Raw genomic sequence first — 20,967 nt, 5'->3', positions numbered from 1 at the left:
GGCCGTGGTGTTAGGGCTTCATGGGCCATTATTGTGCAGCAGAGGCATGCCAAGGGTTCCTTGTCTTAGTATATTGTAGGAATATGATGGTTCTAAAATTCTGCCATTTTCCATTGGATGCTAAAATAGGTTATGTATGGAGCTCCATGCATTTCCAATAGCAATTAACAGTATAGATTTTTTTACTTTTATCACAGGAAGCGAATTAGTTAAGAATTAAACATACATGACCCCCATACGTGTCCTGAAGAAGGGTTTTCAGATCCAAATTCTAGGCCAGAGAGTAGTACGACGGCGCATGCCATTGATTTCTGCTGATTCCGATGCCCACTTGTCTAATAGTTGTAAATTATTTTTTAAGCATCTCTACTTATACATACACCCTTAGGATATGTCTAAAACTCCTCCTGAAAAAGCACTGCAAAACCTCTCCAAAAAATGAACTTGGTGCACAGCAATGTCAAAATAACATTGCTGTGCACATATTCAGTCTAATGGCACTCCTCTTAACCGTTCCAGGGTTCGGAAGCCGTGAAAGAGTTAAAAGAGGTAACACATTCACTCTATGGATGTCTTTCTCTATTAAGCCACTCTACACTATAATGTGAAATAAACATAGCCGCCAGTGAAGTCAGTAAAGGAAAAAAGACCCCCGGCTTTTTCCTGAAGCAGCTTCACCTACAATAACTTGGCGGTTCTACCACCAGAAAGAAAAGGTTGTGTGCCCATACCCTTATGTGAAGTCACTCTGTGCACCTAAGAGTGCATTCATAGCTATTAGTATCTTTACCTTCTGAACTTGTCTTTCACACAACTGATGAGAAATGTGTTGACTCTTAACTTATGCTCTTGTAGTTTTCAGAATACATTAAAGCCCAGGTTGAAACGGGTAAAGGAAAACTAGCCCCTGGTTTTGATGCTGCCAAGATTATAGAGAACATGTTTAAAAACCAGGATCGAAATGAAGATGGCAAAATAACAGAAGCAGAGTTCAAATTAAAAGACCAAGAGGATAAAGAAAGACATGATGAACTGTAACATTCAGCCAGGGTTTATCTCCGAATGCACTGTGAAAGCTTAGTGAGATGGTGACCAGGTACAATTATGTGAACTGGTGAATGGATGGAATAAATCACTGAATACGAGAACATTGGCACCACATACAACACTCCATATGGGGTATGGTTTATGAGGTTATGACAGTAAAATTGTCTCAGGTTCCAATCTCAAATTAAAAACCAACCAGAAATCTGTGAAAAAAAATGTTTAGAAAATAAATACTTGTCTCTATATATTTTATACCTGAAAGGCAGATTGTCACTGTTATTCCGTGACTATGGTCATTCACAATACAAGTAGTAATAATTTACATTCCTTCTATGCCTGCACTGGGTACGGAAAGTATTCAGACCCCTTTAAATTTTTCACTCTTTGTTTCATTGCAGCCATTTGGTAAATTCTAAAAAAATCATTTTTTTTCTCATTAATGTACACTCTGCACCCCATCTTGACTGAAAAAAACAGAAATGTAGACATTTTTGCAAATTTGTTAAAAAAGAAAAACTGAAATATCACATGGTCATAAGTGTTCAGACCCTTTGCTCAGTATTGAGTAGAAGCAGCCTTTTGAGCTAGTACAGCCATGAGTCTTCTTGGGAATGATGCAACAAGTTTTTCACACCTGGATTTGGGGATCCTCTGCCATTCTTCCTTGCAGATCCTCTCCAGTTCCGTCAGGTTGGATGGTGAATTTTGGTGGACAGCCATTTTCAGGTCTCTTCAGAGATGCTCAATTGGGTTTAGGTCAGGGCTCTGGCTGGGCCAGTTAAGAATGGTCACAGAGTTGTTCTGAAGCCACTCCTTTGTTATTTTAGCTGTGTGCTTAGGGTCATTGTCTTGTTGGAAGGTGAACCTTTGGCCAAGTCTGAGGTCCAGAGCACTCTGGAAGAGGTTTTCATCCAGGATATCTCTGTACTTGGCCGCATTCATGTTTCCTTCAATTGCAGCCAGTCGTCCTGTTCCTGCAGCTGAAAAACACCCCCATAGCATGATGCTGCCACCACTGTGTTTCACTGTTGGGATTGTATTGGGCAGGTGGTGAGCATTGCCTGTTTTCTCCACACATACCTCTTAGAATTATCACCAAAAAGTTCTATCTTCGTCTCATCAGACCAGAGAATCTTATTTCTCATAGTCTGGGAGTCCTTCATATGTTTTTGAGCAAACTCTATGCTTTCATATGTCTTGCACTGAAGAGAGGCTTTCGTCGGGCCACTCTGCCATAAAGGCCCGACTGGTGGAGGGCTCTAGTGATAGTTGACTTTGTGGAACGTTCTCCCATCTCCCTACTTGATCTCTGGAGCTCAGCCACAGTGATCTTGGGGTTCTTCTTTATTTCTCTCACCAAGGCTCTTCTCCCATGATTGCTCAGTTTGGCTGGATGGCCAGGTCTAGGAAGACTTCTGGTGGTCATCAAACTTCTTCCATTTAAGGATTATGGAGGCCACTGTGCTCTTAGGAACCTTGAGTAATGCAGAAATTCTTTTGTAACCTTGGCCAGATCTATGCCTTGCCACAATTCTGAGCTCCTTGGGCAGTTCCTTTGAGCTCATGATTCTCATTTGGTCTGGCATACACTGTGAGCTGTGAGGTCTTATATAGACAGGTGTGCCTTTCCAAATCAAGTCCTATCAGCTTAATTAAACACAGCAGCTGGACTCCAGTGAAGGAGTAGAACCATCTCAAGGAGGATCACAAGGAAATGGACAGCATGTGACTTAAATATGAGTGTCTGAGCAAAGGGTCTGAATACTTATGACCATGTGATATTTCAGTTTTTCTTTTTGAATAAATTTGCAAAAATTTCTACATTTCTGTTTTTTTTCAGTCAAGATGGGGTGCAGAGTGTACTTTAATGAGAAAAAAATGAGCTTTTTAGAATTTACCAAATGGCTGCAATGAAACAAAGAGTGAAAAATTTAAAGGGGTCTGAATACTTTCCGTACCCACTGTACATGTGGAGTTCGGCTAACGCTGCATAGTGACCGTGAGTCGCATGTGACTAATTTCATTACTCTTATAAAAGGAAAGAAAGAATCCAGGTGTTGTAGATTTCTGCAGTAAAAGCTATTCCTTCTCAGTGGGATGAAGTAGTGTTTCCATGAGGCTATGATTCACATGTGATTTTAAAGCACCACTCCAGCGTTTTCATTTCTTTCAGCCCTGGAGTGGTCCCACCAATGTACGTTTCCTGCCCCTAGTATTATACTTACCAGCCGCAGTCTTCTACTCTTCCCGGCTCCTCTTCGGTCCCACTCCACCATCTTGTGACCGCAATATCTGACTGACTGGATGTCAGAGGTAATGGTCACAATGGTCATTGTAAGTCTATGAGAGTCTTGGACTGGCCTCTTTCTGGCTCTCATAGATTTACATTGAGTTGTGATTTCCGGATCGCCCAGCAAACACTGGAGCGATCTGGTAGGTCACAAGTCGAAGACAATCGGAGCAGCGCCGATAACAGATGAAGACAGCGGCTAGTAACTATAATACTAGGAACATGGAACTTATATTAGTGGCACCATTCCAGTGGTAAAATGAAGAAAACAAAACCGCTGGAGGGGTGCTTTAAGTTATTATGTAGACAAGGCTCTACTAAAGGAAAGGCCTACTGAAGATGTCTAATTAACAGGTTCTTTGATACAATCAGTATTAGGTCAGGTAAGAGTATATTTCTTACTGTTCACTATGATCCAAGAGAAATAACTAAGGGTATGTGCACAGTGCCTTTTTCAGGCGTATTCCATTTGGAATCCGCCTGAAAAATCGCCACAAAAGCGCCCCATGAAATTAACAAAATGCACAATTGTCAAAACGATCATTGCTGTGTCCATGTTCCGTCATATAGCATGTCTTTTAACCACATATAGCATGTCTTTTCACCACTTACAGATTTGGAAAACCTAAAGAGGTTAAAAGAAGTGACAAGCTTATTCTTTGGGGGGCTTCATCAATTAATTTACTAATAGAAAATTGGTTACAAAAAAAGTTGAAATTTTGGTTTTTTTTTTTAAATTAAGTGGGGTTTTAACAAGGGGCCAGAAAGTATAGTACAAATCTAGATTTCTGATTCTAGCGCAAAGGCAGTCCAAAATATGCACCAGATTCATTAAGGGATATTTCCATATTGTACATTTATGGCATGTCCATGGAATATACCATAAATGTATAGGAGATGATCCCACCAATGGGGCCCCCAACCATCTCAAGAACTGGCTCATCGGCGCACTACTTTCAGTGTAGGAAATAGAATTCGAATACAAATAAATGAGAATTCCAACCTCCTGTTTTTTTTCTGTTTGGGGTTTTTTTTTTGGGGGGGGGACGGGACAATTTTTCACTCCTTTATATTCGTATTAATGCTGCACTGAGTGGTAGAAAAAAAATGAATGAAAAAACCCAGTCATTCAAAAATAAAAAATGACCAATTTTACTAGTTAGTTTATTGGTTAATGAAACGATTTACTGAAATGGGGGGTGACGTGTGAAATAAACTAGTACATTTTTGCATAACTTGAAGGTGTTTTTATGCCAGTCCGGCCAGCTCAGGAAACTTTTTGAAAATTAGTTGGAGCTTGGACAGGCCGAAACCAAGTGCCCCCAACAAATTCATCATACGTTAGACCAATAAAGTGTTAAATTATAACGAATGCACATCAGCCCTAACCAGAGTATATTTCTGGTGGTGGCAAACTCTTTATCTAGACTGGCATACAAAACGCCAGTCTTAAAGAATCCAGACGCAAGATTTTGTAGAGGGAAAATTTCCATTACATGTCACATTTCTAGCATATTATCCCAATGACGTTAAGAGGTAGTAAGGTAGTTTTGGCCTTATAAACCTTGTTTTGTCTACACACAGATCAGCATGCACTTTTCACAATGTTCAAGGGGTTATTGTTCCAGTAAAATGATAAAACCCCATTATAATCATTGGAGTCACTTTGGTGCTATTTGTATTCGTTGTGTAATGGGTGTAAACAGTATTACAGTTTCCCTGTTCCTAGAACGGATCAGAGATATTGAATTGCAAAATGCAGATGTGAACAGAGCCTTACCGCTAACATCTAGCCGTAGAATTTTTGCATAAAATAGAAGCTCTACAATTTACTAAAATAGTTCAGTTATCCAATGTCCCTCAGCATAGGAAAGTGTTTCACGTAGAACTTCATCATCCATACTATGAGTGTAGAAAACTGGATGGCCAGCCCCCTTCTCATCACCGATAACATGCCGACACCAGAAATGCTATTCTGTGCCCATGTATCTGGGTGAATTAAGTTCACTTTTTCATAGGAGTGCTGCTTCCATTGGTTTCTATAGTTAGCGGCTTTTGACTCTTGTGGAAGTATTGCACCCACAACTTCAAGACTGTGCTGCAATTTTACCTTGTAATTAGAGTCAGATTAAGGCCACGTTCACATGTTCAGTATTTGGTCAGTATTTTACATCAGTATTTGTAAGCCAAAACCAGGAGTGGGTGATAAATACAGAAGTGGTGACGTGTTTCTATTATACTTTTCCTCTGATTGTTCCTCTCCTGGTTTTGGCTTACAAATACTGATGTAAAATACTCACCAAATACTGAACATGTGCACATGGCCTTAGTCAGTTAGACTCAAAACATGTAATTTTTCCATGCCTATGCTGCTATTTTCATAAAATCAAAGAATGTTTTCCTTTTCATTCACTGTGCCGGATAGACATCTCTTTATCATCAATCTTAGAGAAGGTGCAGACGGGCGTATTTTTTGTCATTTGAGAAAATCAGATCAATTATGCAAATGACACTGATCAAATCCTGATCAGAGTGTGAGCATAGTATGCTCAGATTTTCTCGGATGAGGAGAAGATGGGAGGAAAAATATCGCCATCTTCTCCATTCTGAGGCTGCAGAAATCGGTCTGCATTCAAATTTTTCACACACTCATTGACTTGCATGGCCAAGTGCGATCAAACTCGGGAATACAGTGATTTTTTTCCTTAGGCACTGTCAAAAAAAAAAGAAAAAAATCAGACATGTGCACGGCCCCATAGACTAACATTGGTCTGAATGGACCGAAAATACACTTGTCTGCACCTGCCCTTACACTTATGTATTTTGCACACACAGGCCACACCAGTGTCAGTGCTTTACCTGGGTATACAGACCAAAGGTATATGTAAGCCGATTAAGTTATTCAATCATTTCTAGAGAAAAGTTTGGTTCATGTAGTATGGAGGCCCCTGACACGTGCCAGAAACCATTCCTGAATGTCATTATTGGATTACTTTCCTTACTGATAATCTATTGTTAGGCAGCTGGTTGATTCATGCACATCAGTGTTAATGATTACATTTATTTACAGAATACTTTGTATTTCCAGTACATGAAAAATGTCCTAAAAGTAAAGGTTTCCGCATTTCAACAGCCACATACTGCAGAAACCACCCCACTTGTTGGAGCCAATAGCCGCATTGATGTATTGTAAAACCGTGCATCCATTTGTGACCGTAGCCGGGGTAGTTTTGGGCACATGCAGCTGCAGCAGTATGGCAAAGTGCTTAAAGTGATAAGTCTGCAGTCTCTCTGTGTGACTGCAGACTTATGAATCCCCCCCAGTGCAGGCACTGTGCGCTGCAGGGATTCACCGGTATGAGACCCGGTAATGGAGGATATGTATGTTATACATACCCCAGACAGTGGGCTTAGCCTCGCTCTCCATACACTTGTATGGAGCGAGGCCGCACCTTCTAGTCGGATGCGCCCACTGGCCATCCACGTCACTAGACGGGGTGTGGCCTCGCGCCATACAAGTGAATGGAGAGAGGCGGCGCTGAATGGCTGGGGGTATGTATAACATATACATAGCCTCCGGTCCCGGGTCTCATACCGGCGAATCCCTGCAGCGTAGTGTCTGCGCTGAAAGGGTTCATTAGTCTGCAGTCACACAGAGTGACTGCAGACTTATCACTTTTGACCAGACAACCCCTTTAAATGCTCCTCTCTCAAGGTAATGGTAACTCTACTTCTGGGACTTAAATGTTCTTTTTACTTGGGAAAGTAAAAGCAAATAAGCATGCTGTGGTTCAAAGGAGAACAGCTGCTTCCGACATGGTTCAGCTCTTTGCTGCAATGCATGAATGGGATTATATATGTATATGATGTCCGTTCGATTGGCTGGTGAGAACAAGTCATCACCTATCCACAGCAGAGGTGACAACGTCTTGACCAGTAGAGTTCCGACCGCGGGGACCTGCAGTGATCAGTAGAACTGATCACCCCATATGGATGAAGCAGCAGAGCACACCAACCACTGCTTCATTTGTTCTCTATGGAGCTTCTGGAAAAAGCCGAGCGCAACACTCCGTAGCCCCACATGGAATGGCTGGAGTCGCAGTCGACATGTGCACTGTTGCTTCCTTCTAACAGGGATGAAGTTCACAGATCTGCCGATCGGTGCGGGTCCCAGCGGTCAGACCCCTACCAATCTATAAGTTACCTACTGTATGGGTAGGTGATAACTAGTGATGAGCGAGTATGTTTTGTTAACCTTTTTGCAGAGTATGCTCGGGCCGAGCTCCGAGTATTTACAGCTGCTCGGTGATATGGTTGAATCGCTCCGTGTGCATGATTTGCAACTGTTTGACAGCTTTAATACATGTGAGGAATGTGTAACAGTCGCAAATCATGCACACGGGAGTGATTCAAACATAACACCGAGCAGCTGTAACTACTCAGAGCTCGGCCGAGCATACTCGCCAAAAGGGTTAACAGAACATACTTGTTCATCACTAGTGATAACATGTTTTCACCAGACAATCCCTTTAATATGTGGCTGTGGAGGTCAACAACTGACATAAGGCACAGAAGATTGGTACATGTGAACCTGCCTACAAAGAGTCACATCTACATAATTAAATGAATGTTACAAGTGCAAAATGATTAACTTTTATAAATAAATGATAAACTCTGCTTTGTGGCTTTTTCTTTTTCACGAATCATAAAAATATTAAGTCTCATAAAAGACATCACAATTACAAGTCACACTGACGAGATCAGAAGCTGGGCAATATTGTGTTGCACCTGAATCCTATACAGTGTTCATAGCTGGCTATATATAGCTGCTCCATTTGGTACAGAACTGTAAGAGAGCGTGCATAATGCTTTCACCATCCCTCCATATACCTTAGATTGCAGATGGAGGTATGATTCCATATGACACTATGCACATAGGTATTCTCTCCTAGAAGCATTGTGTCTGTATCTGCACATACAGGGCACAGCAGAACCGCTAGCACAAAGGTCTGAACTGCGGCGCTGAGCTCTCAGGCTGGTGTTCTTGAAATATCTCCCAAATCTTATTTAATTTAACTTGGCTTCAACAGAACCAAAAGATAAAAAGAAATGTAATCAACTGCCTAACATATACAATAAAAGTTAGATTTTACTTGTTATATCAAATATATATCCATTAAATGCAGTCACCCCCAAGTGACTTCCAAAAGAAGGGGGTGGCTGGCAGCACTCGCTGTGAGGGACGCACGTCCAAATCCCCAAGGAACCCACTTGGAGGTATAGTCACATATAAAGAAAGAAGACAGCGTCCATTCCAGGGTGTTCAGTTGCAAGAGTAGTGTTTATTCCGCCATCACATAAACAACGTTTCGACCCGGTGTGGGTCTTTATGTGATGGCGGAATAAACACTACTCTTGCAACTGAACACCCTGGAATGGACGCTGTCTTCTTTCCTTATATAACCCCAAGTGCCTTGACTAGAGATGAGCGTTGTTCTACTCGAACTGTTCGCCAATCTCAAATTCGAGCTGTTTTGGGCGGTGTTCGAGCCGGTCGGCGAACACGAACAATTTGAGAAAAATTCGGCTGTTCGAGGTTATGTTCGATAACTGTTCGTGCACCAAAATCATAACTGGATTTTTTCTCAGTAATGATGAAAATTAATGTTAATACGCAGTTTGAGTGTACAGCGGGGCGGGGGGAGGGGCAGGGGATGGATCTCTGCAGGAACAATGAAGATCTCCATTTTTTTTTCTCTTTCCCGCATTTGCAGTGGGGAGGTGCAATCTGTCAGCCTATCAGCAGCGCACACACGGAGCGAAGTGCTTTTTTTCACACAAGCAAGGGCATGTGTGATTGGCAGTGTATGTCACATGTCCTTGCCCTATAAGACCAAGCCATTTTCCCCGTCGCCACCATTTTCTCACTGCTGCAGCTGCGTGTTAGACGGCACCGCTGTTGCTGTGTGCGCTATACCTTGTTAATTTCAAGCCAATTTTCGCACAAATATACAGATAGCTTGGGAGTAGGGAATAGTTGTGATTGCAGTCCTTTTAAGGACTAGGTTACAGCATTTCCTACGACTTTTATCAGGCAGGTCTGTGCTCTTAAATAGATAGATTGTGGGAGTAAAGACTAATTGTAATTGGAGTCCTTTTCAGGACTAGGTTACATCAGTTCCTATCAGTTTTTGCCAGGCAGGTCTGTGCCAGTGCTGTGCAAGTTTTTTTCACAGCATTTGGCTGAATCTAGCAAAGCTAATCCTTTTTGGCCTATTGCAGAGTGTGTTAGTCAGTGGAGTAGCCTATCTGTGTTGCAAGATATACCACCTGTGTATAGAATACCAATTTTTTTACTGCACCTAGTGAAGTAAAATCTTTTGGGCATAGCATCATTCTATTAGTCCATCTATACTGACCTCCATCAGGTTGCAAACTGAATATAATTTTTTTCTGCATCTAGCTCTGAAAAAATATTTGGGCTTCTAGCAGTGTGTGGGACTTGTTCTATTAGTCCTTCTATACTGACCTCCAGCAGGTTGCAAATTGAATATAATTTTTTTCTGCATCTAGCTCTGAAAAAATATTTGGGCTTCTAGCAGTGTGTGGGACTTGGTCTATTAGTCCATCTATACTGACCTCCATCAGGTTGCAAATTAAAAATAATTTTTTTCTTCATTTATCTCTGAAAAAATATTTGGGCTTCTAGCAGTGTGTGGGACTTGTTCTATTAGTCCTTCTATACTGACCTCCAGCAGGTTGCAAATTGAATATAATTTTTTTCTGCATCTAGCTCTGAAAAAATATTTGGGCTTCTAGCAGTGTGTGGGACTTGGTCTATTAGTCCATCTATACTGACCTCCATCAGGTTGCAAATTGAATAAAAAAAATTTCTGCATCTAGCTCTGAAAAAATATTTGGGCTTCTAGCGGTGTGTGGGACTTGGTCTATTAGTCCATCTATACTGACCTCCATCAGGTTGCAAATTAAAAATAATTTTTTTCTGCATCTAGCTCTGAAAAAATATTTGGGCTTCTAGCAGTGTGTGGGACTTGGTCTATTAGTCCATCTATACTGACCTCCATCAGGTTGCAAATTAAAAATAATTTTTTTCTTCATTTAGCTCTGAAAAAATATTTGGGCTTCTAGCAGTGTGTGGGACTTGTTCTATTAGTCCTTCTATACTGACGTCCAGCAGGTTGCAAATTGAATATAATTTTTTTCTGCATCTAGCTCTGAAAAAATATTTGGGCTTCTAGCGGTGTGTGGGACTTGGTCTATTAGTCCATCTATACTGACCTCCATCAGGTTGCAAATTAAAAATAATTTTTTTCTGCATCTAGCTCTGAAAAAATATTTGGGCTTCTAGCAGTGTGTGGGACTTGGTCTATTAGTTCATCTATACTGACCTCCATCAGGTTGCAAATTAAAAATAATTTTTTTCTGCATCTAGCTCTGAAAAAATATTTGGGCTTCTAGCAGTGTGTGGGACTTGGTCTATTAGTCCATCTATACTGACCTCCATCAGGTTGCAAATTGAATAAAAAAATTTTCTGCATCTAGCTCTGAAAAAATATTTGGGCTTCTAGCGGTGTGTGGGACTTGGTCTATTAGTCCATCTATACTGACCTCCATCAGGTTGCAAATTAAAAATAATTTTTTTCTGCATCTAACCCAGCCAATAGTTTTGGCCTAATACCACAGTTTGGCCACTCAGCTCTGCTCGGTTACCATCCATTGTTTTTTTGTGCAAACAACTCCAGAGTTGTGAATTAGTTAACCACCAAAATGAGTGGAAAAAGGCCTGCTGCTGGTGGAAAGGGGAATAGGCGTGTTGGGAAGGGGAAAAAAGGTTGTGTCCGTGGGGTAGGTGCAGAAGAAAGACCATCTTCCAGCCAAACTAAAATGTCTACTTCTTTTAGCGGACAATGTGATAAGATCCCTTTCTTACGGCCACGCCAATCGCTACAAATTCCAGATGAGGCACAAAAACAGCAGGTGCTTCAACGGATATCAAGTGCTCCTTTAAGTGGGCTCTCCTCCACATCAACTTCAACATCACAAATACTCCAGTCCTCAAAGGTGTCACCCAAATCGCACTTGCTTCCTCACAGCTCCCAAATCTCCAGCTGCCCGTCTGAGTATGAGGTAGAACAGATGGTTGAGTCTGCAGAGCTGTTTACTCATACTATAGCCTGGGAATCAGAGGTCGACTCCAGCGCTTCTGTGAATCCAGACGAGGAAATGATCTGCACTGATGCCCAGAATCTTTATGAGTCGGATCCAGGACCAGACGCAGAAGGTTCTGACCATAATGTAGACCCTCATTCCCAAACTGTAACTCCTGTTGGTGGAGACAATGAGGAAGACGATGATAAGACTCAAATACCTGATTGGAGCGACAACTTTAGTTTTTTGTCAGGGCAGGAACAGGTTGGCTCTGAGGACGACGGGTGTGATAACGCACAGGGTGATGATGATGAGGTCGGAGATCCCACTTACTGTCAACCCACAGTCAGCCAAGAGATGAGGTCAGCAGAGGAGGTGGAGGAAGATGCTAGTGACGACGAGGTCAGGTTGCGCCTTCCTGGACAGAGACGTAGTACTGGAAGCACGTCAACAACTGCATCCTCAAACACAACTCTGCCTCTCACCACAAGTCGTGGTGGCTCTTCAGGTCGCATGGGTGCTAAGCCTTGCATAGCCTGGGCATTTTTTCAGATCGATAAAGATGACCCAACTCGTGTTATCTGTAACATTTGTCAGCAAAAGCTAAGTAGAGGCCAAAAAATACATAGTTTGAGTACTTCATGCATGAACCGGCACATGGACATGAAGCATAAGTTGCAGTGGGAAGCTCAGTGTGCTACAATGCGGTCTAGCCGGCCGGGCCAACCACCGTCTGCCATATCTTGTGCATCCGCGGCCTCTTCATCCTCTGTGACTGGGGGGACAGCAGTCACACCTGTTTTGGGGCGCAGACCTGCCACCTCTTTACCCGCAACAGCCAGCGTGATTGGCAGGTCATCATTTTCTTTGGAGGTGGTAACACCAGCTGGTCTTGAGCGCTGTCCGACATCGATAGCACCACCTTTGGATCAAGGCAACCTAACATGTCCGCCTGCATCTTCCTCACAGACCGGCAGTTTGCCGGGGACACCCTTATCAACCCCGTCTAAGCACAATAGCCAGCCCTCGGTCCCTCAGATGTGGACAAGTAAAAGACCATTTCCTCCTAGCCATGAGAAAGCTAAGAGGTTGAATTTCACCATCTGCAAGCTCTTGGCTACAGAAATGCTGCCTTTCCGCCTGGTGGACACAGAGGATTTTCGAGACCTTATGTCCGTCGCAGTGCCCCAGTACCAGATGCCCAGTCGGCACTACTTCTCAAAGAAAGGTGTGCCTGCGCTCCACCAGCATGTCGCACACAACATCACCGCTTCTTTGAGAAACTCTGTGTGTGACAGGGTGCATTTCACCACAGACACTTGGACGAGTAGGCATGGACAGGGGCGTTACATGTCGCTGACTGGGCACTGGGTAACTATGGTGACAGCAGGACAAGGGGCTGCTGTCCAAGTCTTGCCGTCCCCACGAGTTGTGCGTCAATCCTCTTTATGTCATTTTTCCTCCACTGCTTCTGCCTCCTCAACCTCCTCTCGGTCTTCCACCTGCACCCAAAGCCTGTCTGGTCATGCCACAAGCTTTCTAACTGCGCAGAAGGGATCCTGCACACCTCCTTACTATGCTGGCAGTAGGGCTCAACGTCATCAGGCGGTTTTTACATTGAAATGTCTGGGAAATGTGAGTCACACAGCTGAGGAGTTGTGGTCAGCTCTGGAGAACCAATTTCATGAATGGTTGTCTCCACTGGACCTGAAACCAGGGAAGGCCGTGTGCGACAATGCTGCAAACCTGGGTGCGGCCCTTCGCCGGGGCAATGTCACACACGTGCCTTGTATGGCTCACGTGTTGAACCTGGTTGTCCAGCAATTTTTAGCCCACTATCCCAGACTAGATGGCCTTCTGCAGAGGGCACGGTCGCTGTGTGCTCACTTCCGCCGTTCGCATCCCGCAGCTCAGCGACTTACATATCTACAGAAGTCGTTGGGCCTGCCACTTCACCGGCTAAAATGCGATGTGCCTACCCGGTGGAATTCAACTCTGCACATGTTGCAGCGACTGTGGCAGCACCGACAAGCCCTGGTGCAATACGTTCTGACGTATAGCCTGGGCCAACGAGATTCGGAGGTGGGGCAAATCACGCTGGAGGAGTGGTCTCACATCAGGGACCTATGCACCCTTCTGCACAGTTTTGAAATGGCGACGAAGATGTTTAGTGCTGACGATGCCATTATCAGCATGACTATTCCGGTGATTTACATGCTGGAGCACATGTTAAACAGAATTCGGAGTCAGGTGGTGGCACAAGAGGAGGTGGAGGAAGTAGAGGAGGAGGAGTTGTATGCGGAAGGGCTAACATCTGCAAGGTCCAGACGGTCGGCAGCACCAAGGCGGCAGGCATGTGAGGGTGGGGGAGATGATTTTACCAGGGCGCATGGTAGCAGCCAAACTAGTGAGGAAGGTGCAGGAGCCCAGGAAGAAGTGGAGGACGAACTGATGGAAGACTCATCAGATGAGGGAGACCTTGATCACATTTCTGTTGTGCGAGGTTGGGGGGAGAGGACAGAGGAAGGAAGCATGATTGCTACCTCGCCACCAACACAACAGGGACTTGGTGCTCCTGGATGCGCAACACACATGAGTGCCTTCTTGCTGCACTACCTGCAACATGACCCTCGAATTGTGAGAATTAGAAATAATCCTGACTACTGGGTTGCCACACTGTTAGATCCCCGGTACAAAAGTAAATTTGCAGAAATTATTCCTGCCATAGAAAGGGATGCACGCATGCAGGAGTATCAGCAGAGACTGTTGCAGAATCTTACATGTGCTTTTCCACAAAATACCAGTGGTGCACGTAGTGAATCTCACAGTTCCAACTTGCCAACCGTGGGACCGTCAAGTGTTCAGCACTCAAACCGTAACAGAACCACAGTATCTGCTGGTAACATCAATTTTGCGGAATCATTTCACCACTTTTTTAGCCCATCCTTTGCAAGGCCACAGGAGACAAGAAGTCTGACACATAGTCAACGCCTAGAGACGATGGTACAGGAGTATCTCCAAGTAAACATTGAAGCCACGACTGTGTCACTGGACCCTTGCTCTTTTTGGGCTTCCAATCTGGATAAATGGCCGGAGCTAGCCACTTACGCCTTGGAGATCTTGTCATGCCCCGCAGCCAGCGTTCTGTCTGAACGTGTGTTCAGCGCTGCTGGTGGTGTGCTGACAGATAAGCGCACGCGGCTCTCCACTGATAATGTAGACAGACTCACGTTCATAAAGATGAACAAATCATGGATCCGAAACGACTTTTCTACCCGTGTCATCCTGGGGAGAGTAAAAGCTTGATGATTGGTTAAAATCACCCTACCAACCGTTTTAAGCTTTCAAATTACTAATCATGTTTATCTGTATCTTGACTGGAAAATAATTTGGGCTTTGTAGCAGTGTGCAGCACTGATCCTATTAGGCCATCTATAATAAGCTTCACCAGATTTAAAATTAAAAATAATTTTTAGCTGCATCTAGCCCGGAAAATAATTTTGGGGCTCCGAGATGCGCAAGACACATAAGTGCCTTCTTGCTGCACTACCTGCAGCATGACCCTCATATTGTCAGAATTCGAAGTAATCATGACTACTGGGTTGCCACACTCTTAGATCCCCCAAACTTTTCGATCAACCTTTTCATTTTAATAAAGACCAAAAAAATGGTCATTTTTGAAATTATAAGCATTAGCAGGTTGTTAGAAACTGAAATCAAACAGTTTTCAACTCAAAACTTTATTCTAGGTGATGTTACATTTTCACATAGGACCCCTTGTTCGAAAGGAGCTTCTGAACTCTCTCGTCCATTGAATTTGTCAGGTTTTGGATGGTTTCTGCTTCAATTGTTTTGCATGAGGACAGAATACCCTCCCAGAGCTGTTGCTTAGATGTGAACTGCCTCCCGCCATCATAGACACTCCTTTTAATGATGCTCCAAAGGTTCTGAATGGGGTAGAGGTCAGGGGAGCATGGGGGTCACACCATAAGTTTGTCCCCTTTTATGCCCATATCAGCCAGAGATGCAGATGTTTTATGTGCAGCATGAGATGGTGCATTATCATGCAGAAAAATTATCTTGCTGTGAAATACACGGTTCTTCTTCTTGAACCATGGCAGGAAGTGCTGTTTGAGAAAATCCACATACATTATGGAGTTCATCTTTAGCGCCTTCAGGGATCCTAAAGGGGCCGACAATCTCTCTCCCCATGATTCCAGCCCAAAACATTACTCCACCTCCTCCTTGTTGGCGCTGTAGCCGTGTTTGCGTGGGGTGTCCATCAACCAGCCATCCTCCACTCCATTCATCTGGACCATCGAGCGCTGCATGGCACTCATCCGTGAACAAAACAGTTTTGAAATCAGTCTTCATGTAATGTTTGGCCCACTGGAGCCGTTTCTGCTTGTGTGAAGTGGATAGAGGAGGTCGACAGGATGGCATATGCACAGCTGCAAACCTCTGAAGGACCCTGCATCTTGTTGTTCGGGGGACGTTGGAGGCACAAGCAGCTTCAAAAACTTGTCTGCTGCTATGACAAGGCTTTTTTGCCGCTGCTGTTTCAACCTGACGTAATTGCCTGTAGGAAAGAGTCCTCAATTTGCCCTTATCAGCACGCACACGTGTGTACTGTGAATCAGCTACATACTTCTTGATTGCCAAGACACTTCATCCTGATCATCGCACAATGTTGATTGTAGTCATGCCTTGACCTAAACACTCCACAATTTGTTGCTTCTCAGCAGCCGACACATCCTTTTTCTTTCCCATTTTGGCAGAAAATGTAGGCTGCTTAATAATGTGAGAGAGCCTTCTTAAGTAGTCTTGCCTTTCATTGGACACACCTGCCAAACTAATTAGCACAGGTGTCTGCAATTGCTTACAGTGATATAAAGAGCCCTGACACACATCACCATCAATGAGTTTAACTGACAAACAAACAAATTCTTCCCTTATCACTCCTAAACACTTTTTGCATAATAATTTGGAACGCGGTGTACATGTGCTTTTCCACAAAACACCAGTGGTTCACGTAGTGAATCTTACAGTTCTAACTTGCCAACCGTGGTCTGTATGGAATTGTTCAATAAAGGGCCCAAAATTAAGATAACATAGATGGGAGAGGTCTCTATGAATAGGAATTCCTAAGTATTTGATACCCTGTGAGGGCCAGGCAAAGGGAAAGTTGGACTGGATGGAATCCTATATGGATTTAGGGAGGGAGACATCGAGGGCCTCAGACTTCGCTGCATTGATTTTAAAATTTTACCATGTAACAAAGTGATCTATTTCAGCCATAACAGCAGGGATGGATATATGTGATTGAGTGATATATACTAGGACATCATCAGCAAATAGAGAGCACTTGTACTCGGTGCCTCCCACCTCAATCCACCTAATATTGGGGTTATGGCGAATTGATGAGAGCAGGTGCTCCGTCACTAGGATGTATAAGAGAGGGGACAGAGGACATCCCTGCCTTGTCCCATTGGTGATTGTGAAAGGTGATGAAAATGTTCTGACGCACCCCCTGGGCCTTGGGACACCCGGAGCCGGACACTTTTTGGTGCATGCTGGTGGTTGTAGTCTTCGTGGCGGCTATCCGGTTCCGTGGCTCAGGGCGGTCAAACCAGTGGCGGAACTATTTATGTGGTTTTGATGTTTAAATGTCCGACTACGCCACCCGTGGATTGCGGTCAGAGTGAACCGCCGCTACAGGGCAGACCGCTAAGGCTGGTGTTGTGGGTGCAGCAGAGCGTAGCATAACTCCCCACGGGAGGAGTATAGCCTCAGGGCAGTGTATGCGGAGGATGGGGGTGATGGTGCAGGGCAGCAGCAGTAACGACACGGAGTCAGTGATGCAGTTCAGGGCCTTTACTCACAGTTCTTATTATCCAGACCACGTCTGCAGGTAACGGCTGCCCACGTCGTACTGTGCTCACCAGGTGAGGGGCTCAGACAACTCCCAGATAACTTTGGAGCGCTTCACAGGACCCCCTTTGTGTGTCCTTTGTCTGGCCTTTCTTACCAACACTTCTGTCCGGCTGCCTCGGGCCTCCTCTTGGTAAACTTGGCGCCAGTTTCCCTGACCCTATGTGGTGCCTTCCTAGCGGGTGGAGCAAGGGGCTGCGCCACATAAAATGTCAGAGCCTCCGGTTTCTAGCTGAGGGTCGTTTCCTGCCTCCACTAGTTCGGGGACCGGTCTCCCCCTTTGGCCTGACCCCTCCACGCAGGTGGATTCGGGCGTGCGGTGGCGACTCGCCCGTCCGCACCCCTGGGATCCCTTCATTCCTCGTTCCTGGAGCCTTCTCCGCTCCTCTTCCTTCCTTCTCCCTCTTGCAGGCCTGGGCCTCTGTTACTTGGCCCGCCTCCGGAGCAGAGCCCCTGCTCCCTGCCACTTCTGCTCAGACTTCTCTGCACTGAACTAAGATGGTGCCCACCTTTTATACTCCCTTCTCAATGCACCCAGGAACTGCTTCCTCCCTGCTCCTGCACTGCAGGGTTCCCCTTCCTCAGTGTTCCCTCCCCCCACTCCAGCCAGGGACAGGGACTGTCGTGCCCATCTCAGGGGCATATTGGTCGCCCTGCCCCACGGCAATGTGGTGTAATGCATGCAGGTGTCGGGTCCTGATCCACACTCCATCCTTATCTGAGAGTGAGATATCACACCTCTGGGTGAGGTGCAATACGTCTGTAGCAACCGAGCCCTCGGTGCTACAGTTCCATTTATCTTCAGCCTAGGTGACGTATTGTGATACAGGGCCGTGATTTTGGCTATAAAAGGGTCCCCTAGACCCCTACCCCAAGCTTTTTAAGAGAATCATATATGGCGTGCCAGGAGACTCTATGGAATGCTTTCTCAGCATCCAACGAGAGTATCTAATTACAAATTTTTAACTGCATCTAGCCCAGGAAATACTTTGTGCCTAGTAGCAGTGTCTGCTAGTCAGCGGATTATCCCGGCTGTTAAGCAAGCTACACCACCTGTAGTTTGGACACTTAATTTTTTCAAAGGAAATGCTTCGGGACCACGGGATACTTAGTGAAGAGCATCAGGAGGCACCCCAAGGCATAGGGGCTGGGACTGGCACTAGGATGCCTTGCGGTGGACAGCCGAGCTCGATCCTTATAAAAGCTTTTTAACTGCAGCAGCTTTAGTGGACGCTACTGGAGCTGGAATTACGCGGCTGCTGGCATGAGACTTGCCCTCCAATAGATCCTTGTAAATGGATTTAAAGTGTATTCATTCAAATTAGAGGGACAATTTAAATTAAAAAGCTTAGAGCTGCCTCCACCACAGGGGGGCTCTCTCGACCCACCAGCGGACAGGCACCAGTATTGGGAGAGGGGGGCTGGCCGTCAGGGTTCACCGCGGCTCTGGCACAAACCCAGCGACACGGAGGTGGCACGGGCAGGAGCGGACTGGCCGTCTCGGCTTCTCACTTTTTGGATTTTAGAAGGGCATGACATGCCTATATCTGTGTCTCCCCCTCCTTTTACTCCTCCACCTCTTTTCTTTTCGCATGACTATATGTACTTGTCACTTTTCCATGTGTTAGTTGTGTCTTCTGAGCAGTTTGTCAGCTTTTGGACACCTTTGAAGGGGTTTTCTATGTGTTTCTATGTGTTTTTGTTTGCCTGGTTTTTGTTTGCCTGCCATTGGTTTTAACGGTGTTCGAAGGTGTTCGACGAACAGTTCGGCGAACATACGGGTGTTCGACGAACCGAACCGAACTCTAACACTACGGGGGTGGCTCAACACTAGCCTTGACTGAATTTGACCTTAAAGACCAGCAAAATTGTTCATTTTACTTTAATCCAAAATATGCATTCTTCAATTAATTTCCACTATAAATATATTTATTAGAATCTATGTATATATAATAACTACACACGCAGTTATCTTTTCCTACCTTACCACCTTGCAGCTAATTAGATACCACCAGGGGGAGCACTATATTAGCATTTATACAGCTCCATTGAAATTATTGGTAGGTTGATAACACAAGACTACTAGCACCCCCTAGTGGTGCCTGCTGGTAGAAAGTCAGACTTATGAGGAGAAGTAAAAGTCAATGTAGTTCTTATGAAAACGCTCTCCAAGCTTTATTTTACTGAATTTCAGCTGCTATTTTCCTTTTATCAGCATGTGTGGGAGGGAAAAGGTGCTGTAGTTATCCACGCTCACTGCACACTCAGCACTTTTCTTTGTGATAATGTTTTGGAGTGCTAAAAAGTTTGAAATTGGCTTAAATGACATACAGGTGCATCTCACAAAATTAGAATATCAAAAGTTAATTTCAGTTCTCCAATACAAAAAGTGAAACTCATTACAAACAGTGATCTATTTCAAGTGTTTATTTCTGTTAATGTTGATGATTATGGCTTACAGCCAATGAAGACACAAAAGTCATTATCTCAGTAAATTAAAATAACAAAAAACACCTGCAAAGGCTTCCTAAGGGTTTAAAAAGGTCCCTTAGTCTGTTTCAGTAGGCTCCACAATCATGGGGAAGACTGCTGACTTGACAGATGTCCAGAAGGAAGTCACTGACACTCCACAAGGTCCCAGAGTTGCAATTTTCATTTGGAAATCAAGGTCCCAGAGTCTGCAGAGAGAGTGGAGAGGCCACAATCCAAGCTGCTTGAGGTCTAGTGTGAAGTTTCCACAATCAGTGATGGTTTGGGGAGCCATGTCATCTGCTGGTGTAGGTCCACTGTGTTTTATCAAGACCAAAGTCAGCACAGCCGTCTACCAGGAAATTTTAGAACACTTCATGCTTCCCTCTGCCGACAAGCTTTTTGGAGATGGAAATTTCATTCTCCAGCAGGACTTGGCACCTGTCCACACTGCCAAAAGTACCAATACCTGGTTTATAAACAGCAGTATCACTGTGCTTGATTGGCCAGCAAACTCGCCTGACCTTAATACCCCATAGATTCTCTATGGGGTTGTCAAGAGGAAGATGAGAGACCCCAGACCCAACAATGCAGACGAGCTGAAGGCTGCTGTCAAAGCAACCTGGGCTTCCATTACACCTCAGCAGTGCCACAGGCTGATCGCCTCCATGTCACACCACATTGATGCAGTAATTGATGCAAAAGGTGCCCCGACCAAGTATTGAGTGCATTTACTGAACATACATTTCAGTAGGCCAACATGTTCGGATTTTAAAAACATTTTTCAAGCTGTTATAAAGTATTCTAATTTACTGAGATAATGACTTTTGTGTTTTCATTGGCTGTAAGACATAATCATCAACATTAACAGAAATAAACACTTGAAATAGATCACTCTGTTTGTAATGACTATATAATATATGCGTTTCACTTTTTGTATTGAAGAACTGAAATAAATTAACTTTTTGATGATATTCTAATTTAGTGAGATGCACCTGTAGATGAGGGAACATTTGTAGAAGATGGTCTGGAATACATATGTCAAACTCTGGCCTGCAGGG

The 20,967-nt window shown here is 44.3% G+C and overlaps 1 protein-coding gene across 1 annotated transcript in view; it reads left to right on the top strand.

The window, feature by feature from the left end:
- Positions 1–1,466, top strand: part of FKBP9 (FKBP prolyl isomerase 9) — a 51,481-nt gene extending 50,015 nt beyond the window's left edge. Inside the window, exon 10 of the mRNA XM_073678276.1 lies at positions 856–1,466. Within this exon, the coding sequence (XP_073534377.1) occupies positions 856–1,038 (183 nt within the window). The 3' untranslated portion in view covers positions 1,039–1,466. The remainder of the gene's footprint in view (positions 1–855) is intronic.
- Positions 1,467–20,967: the final 19,501 nt, after the last annotated feature.

The sequence above is a fragment of the Phyllobates terribilis genome, unplaced genomic scaffold (genome assembly GCF_046119375.1).
Source record: "Phyllobates terribilis strain yellow unplaced genomic scaffold, ASM4611937v1 Scaffold_4__5_contigs__length_816908805, whole genome shotgun sequence".
Taxonomy (NCBI): domain Eukaryota; kingdom Metazoa; phylum Chordata; class Amphibia; order Anura; family Dendrobatidae; genus Phyllobates; species Phyllobates terribilis.
This window is presented reverse-complemented; position numbering and strand designations above follow the sequence as displayed.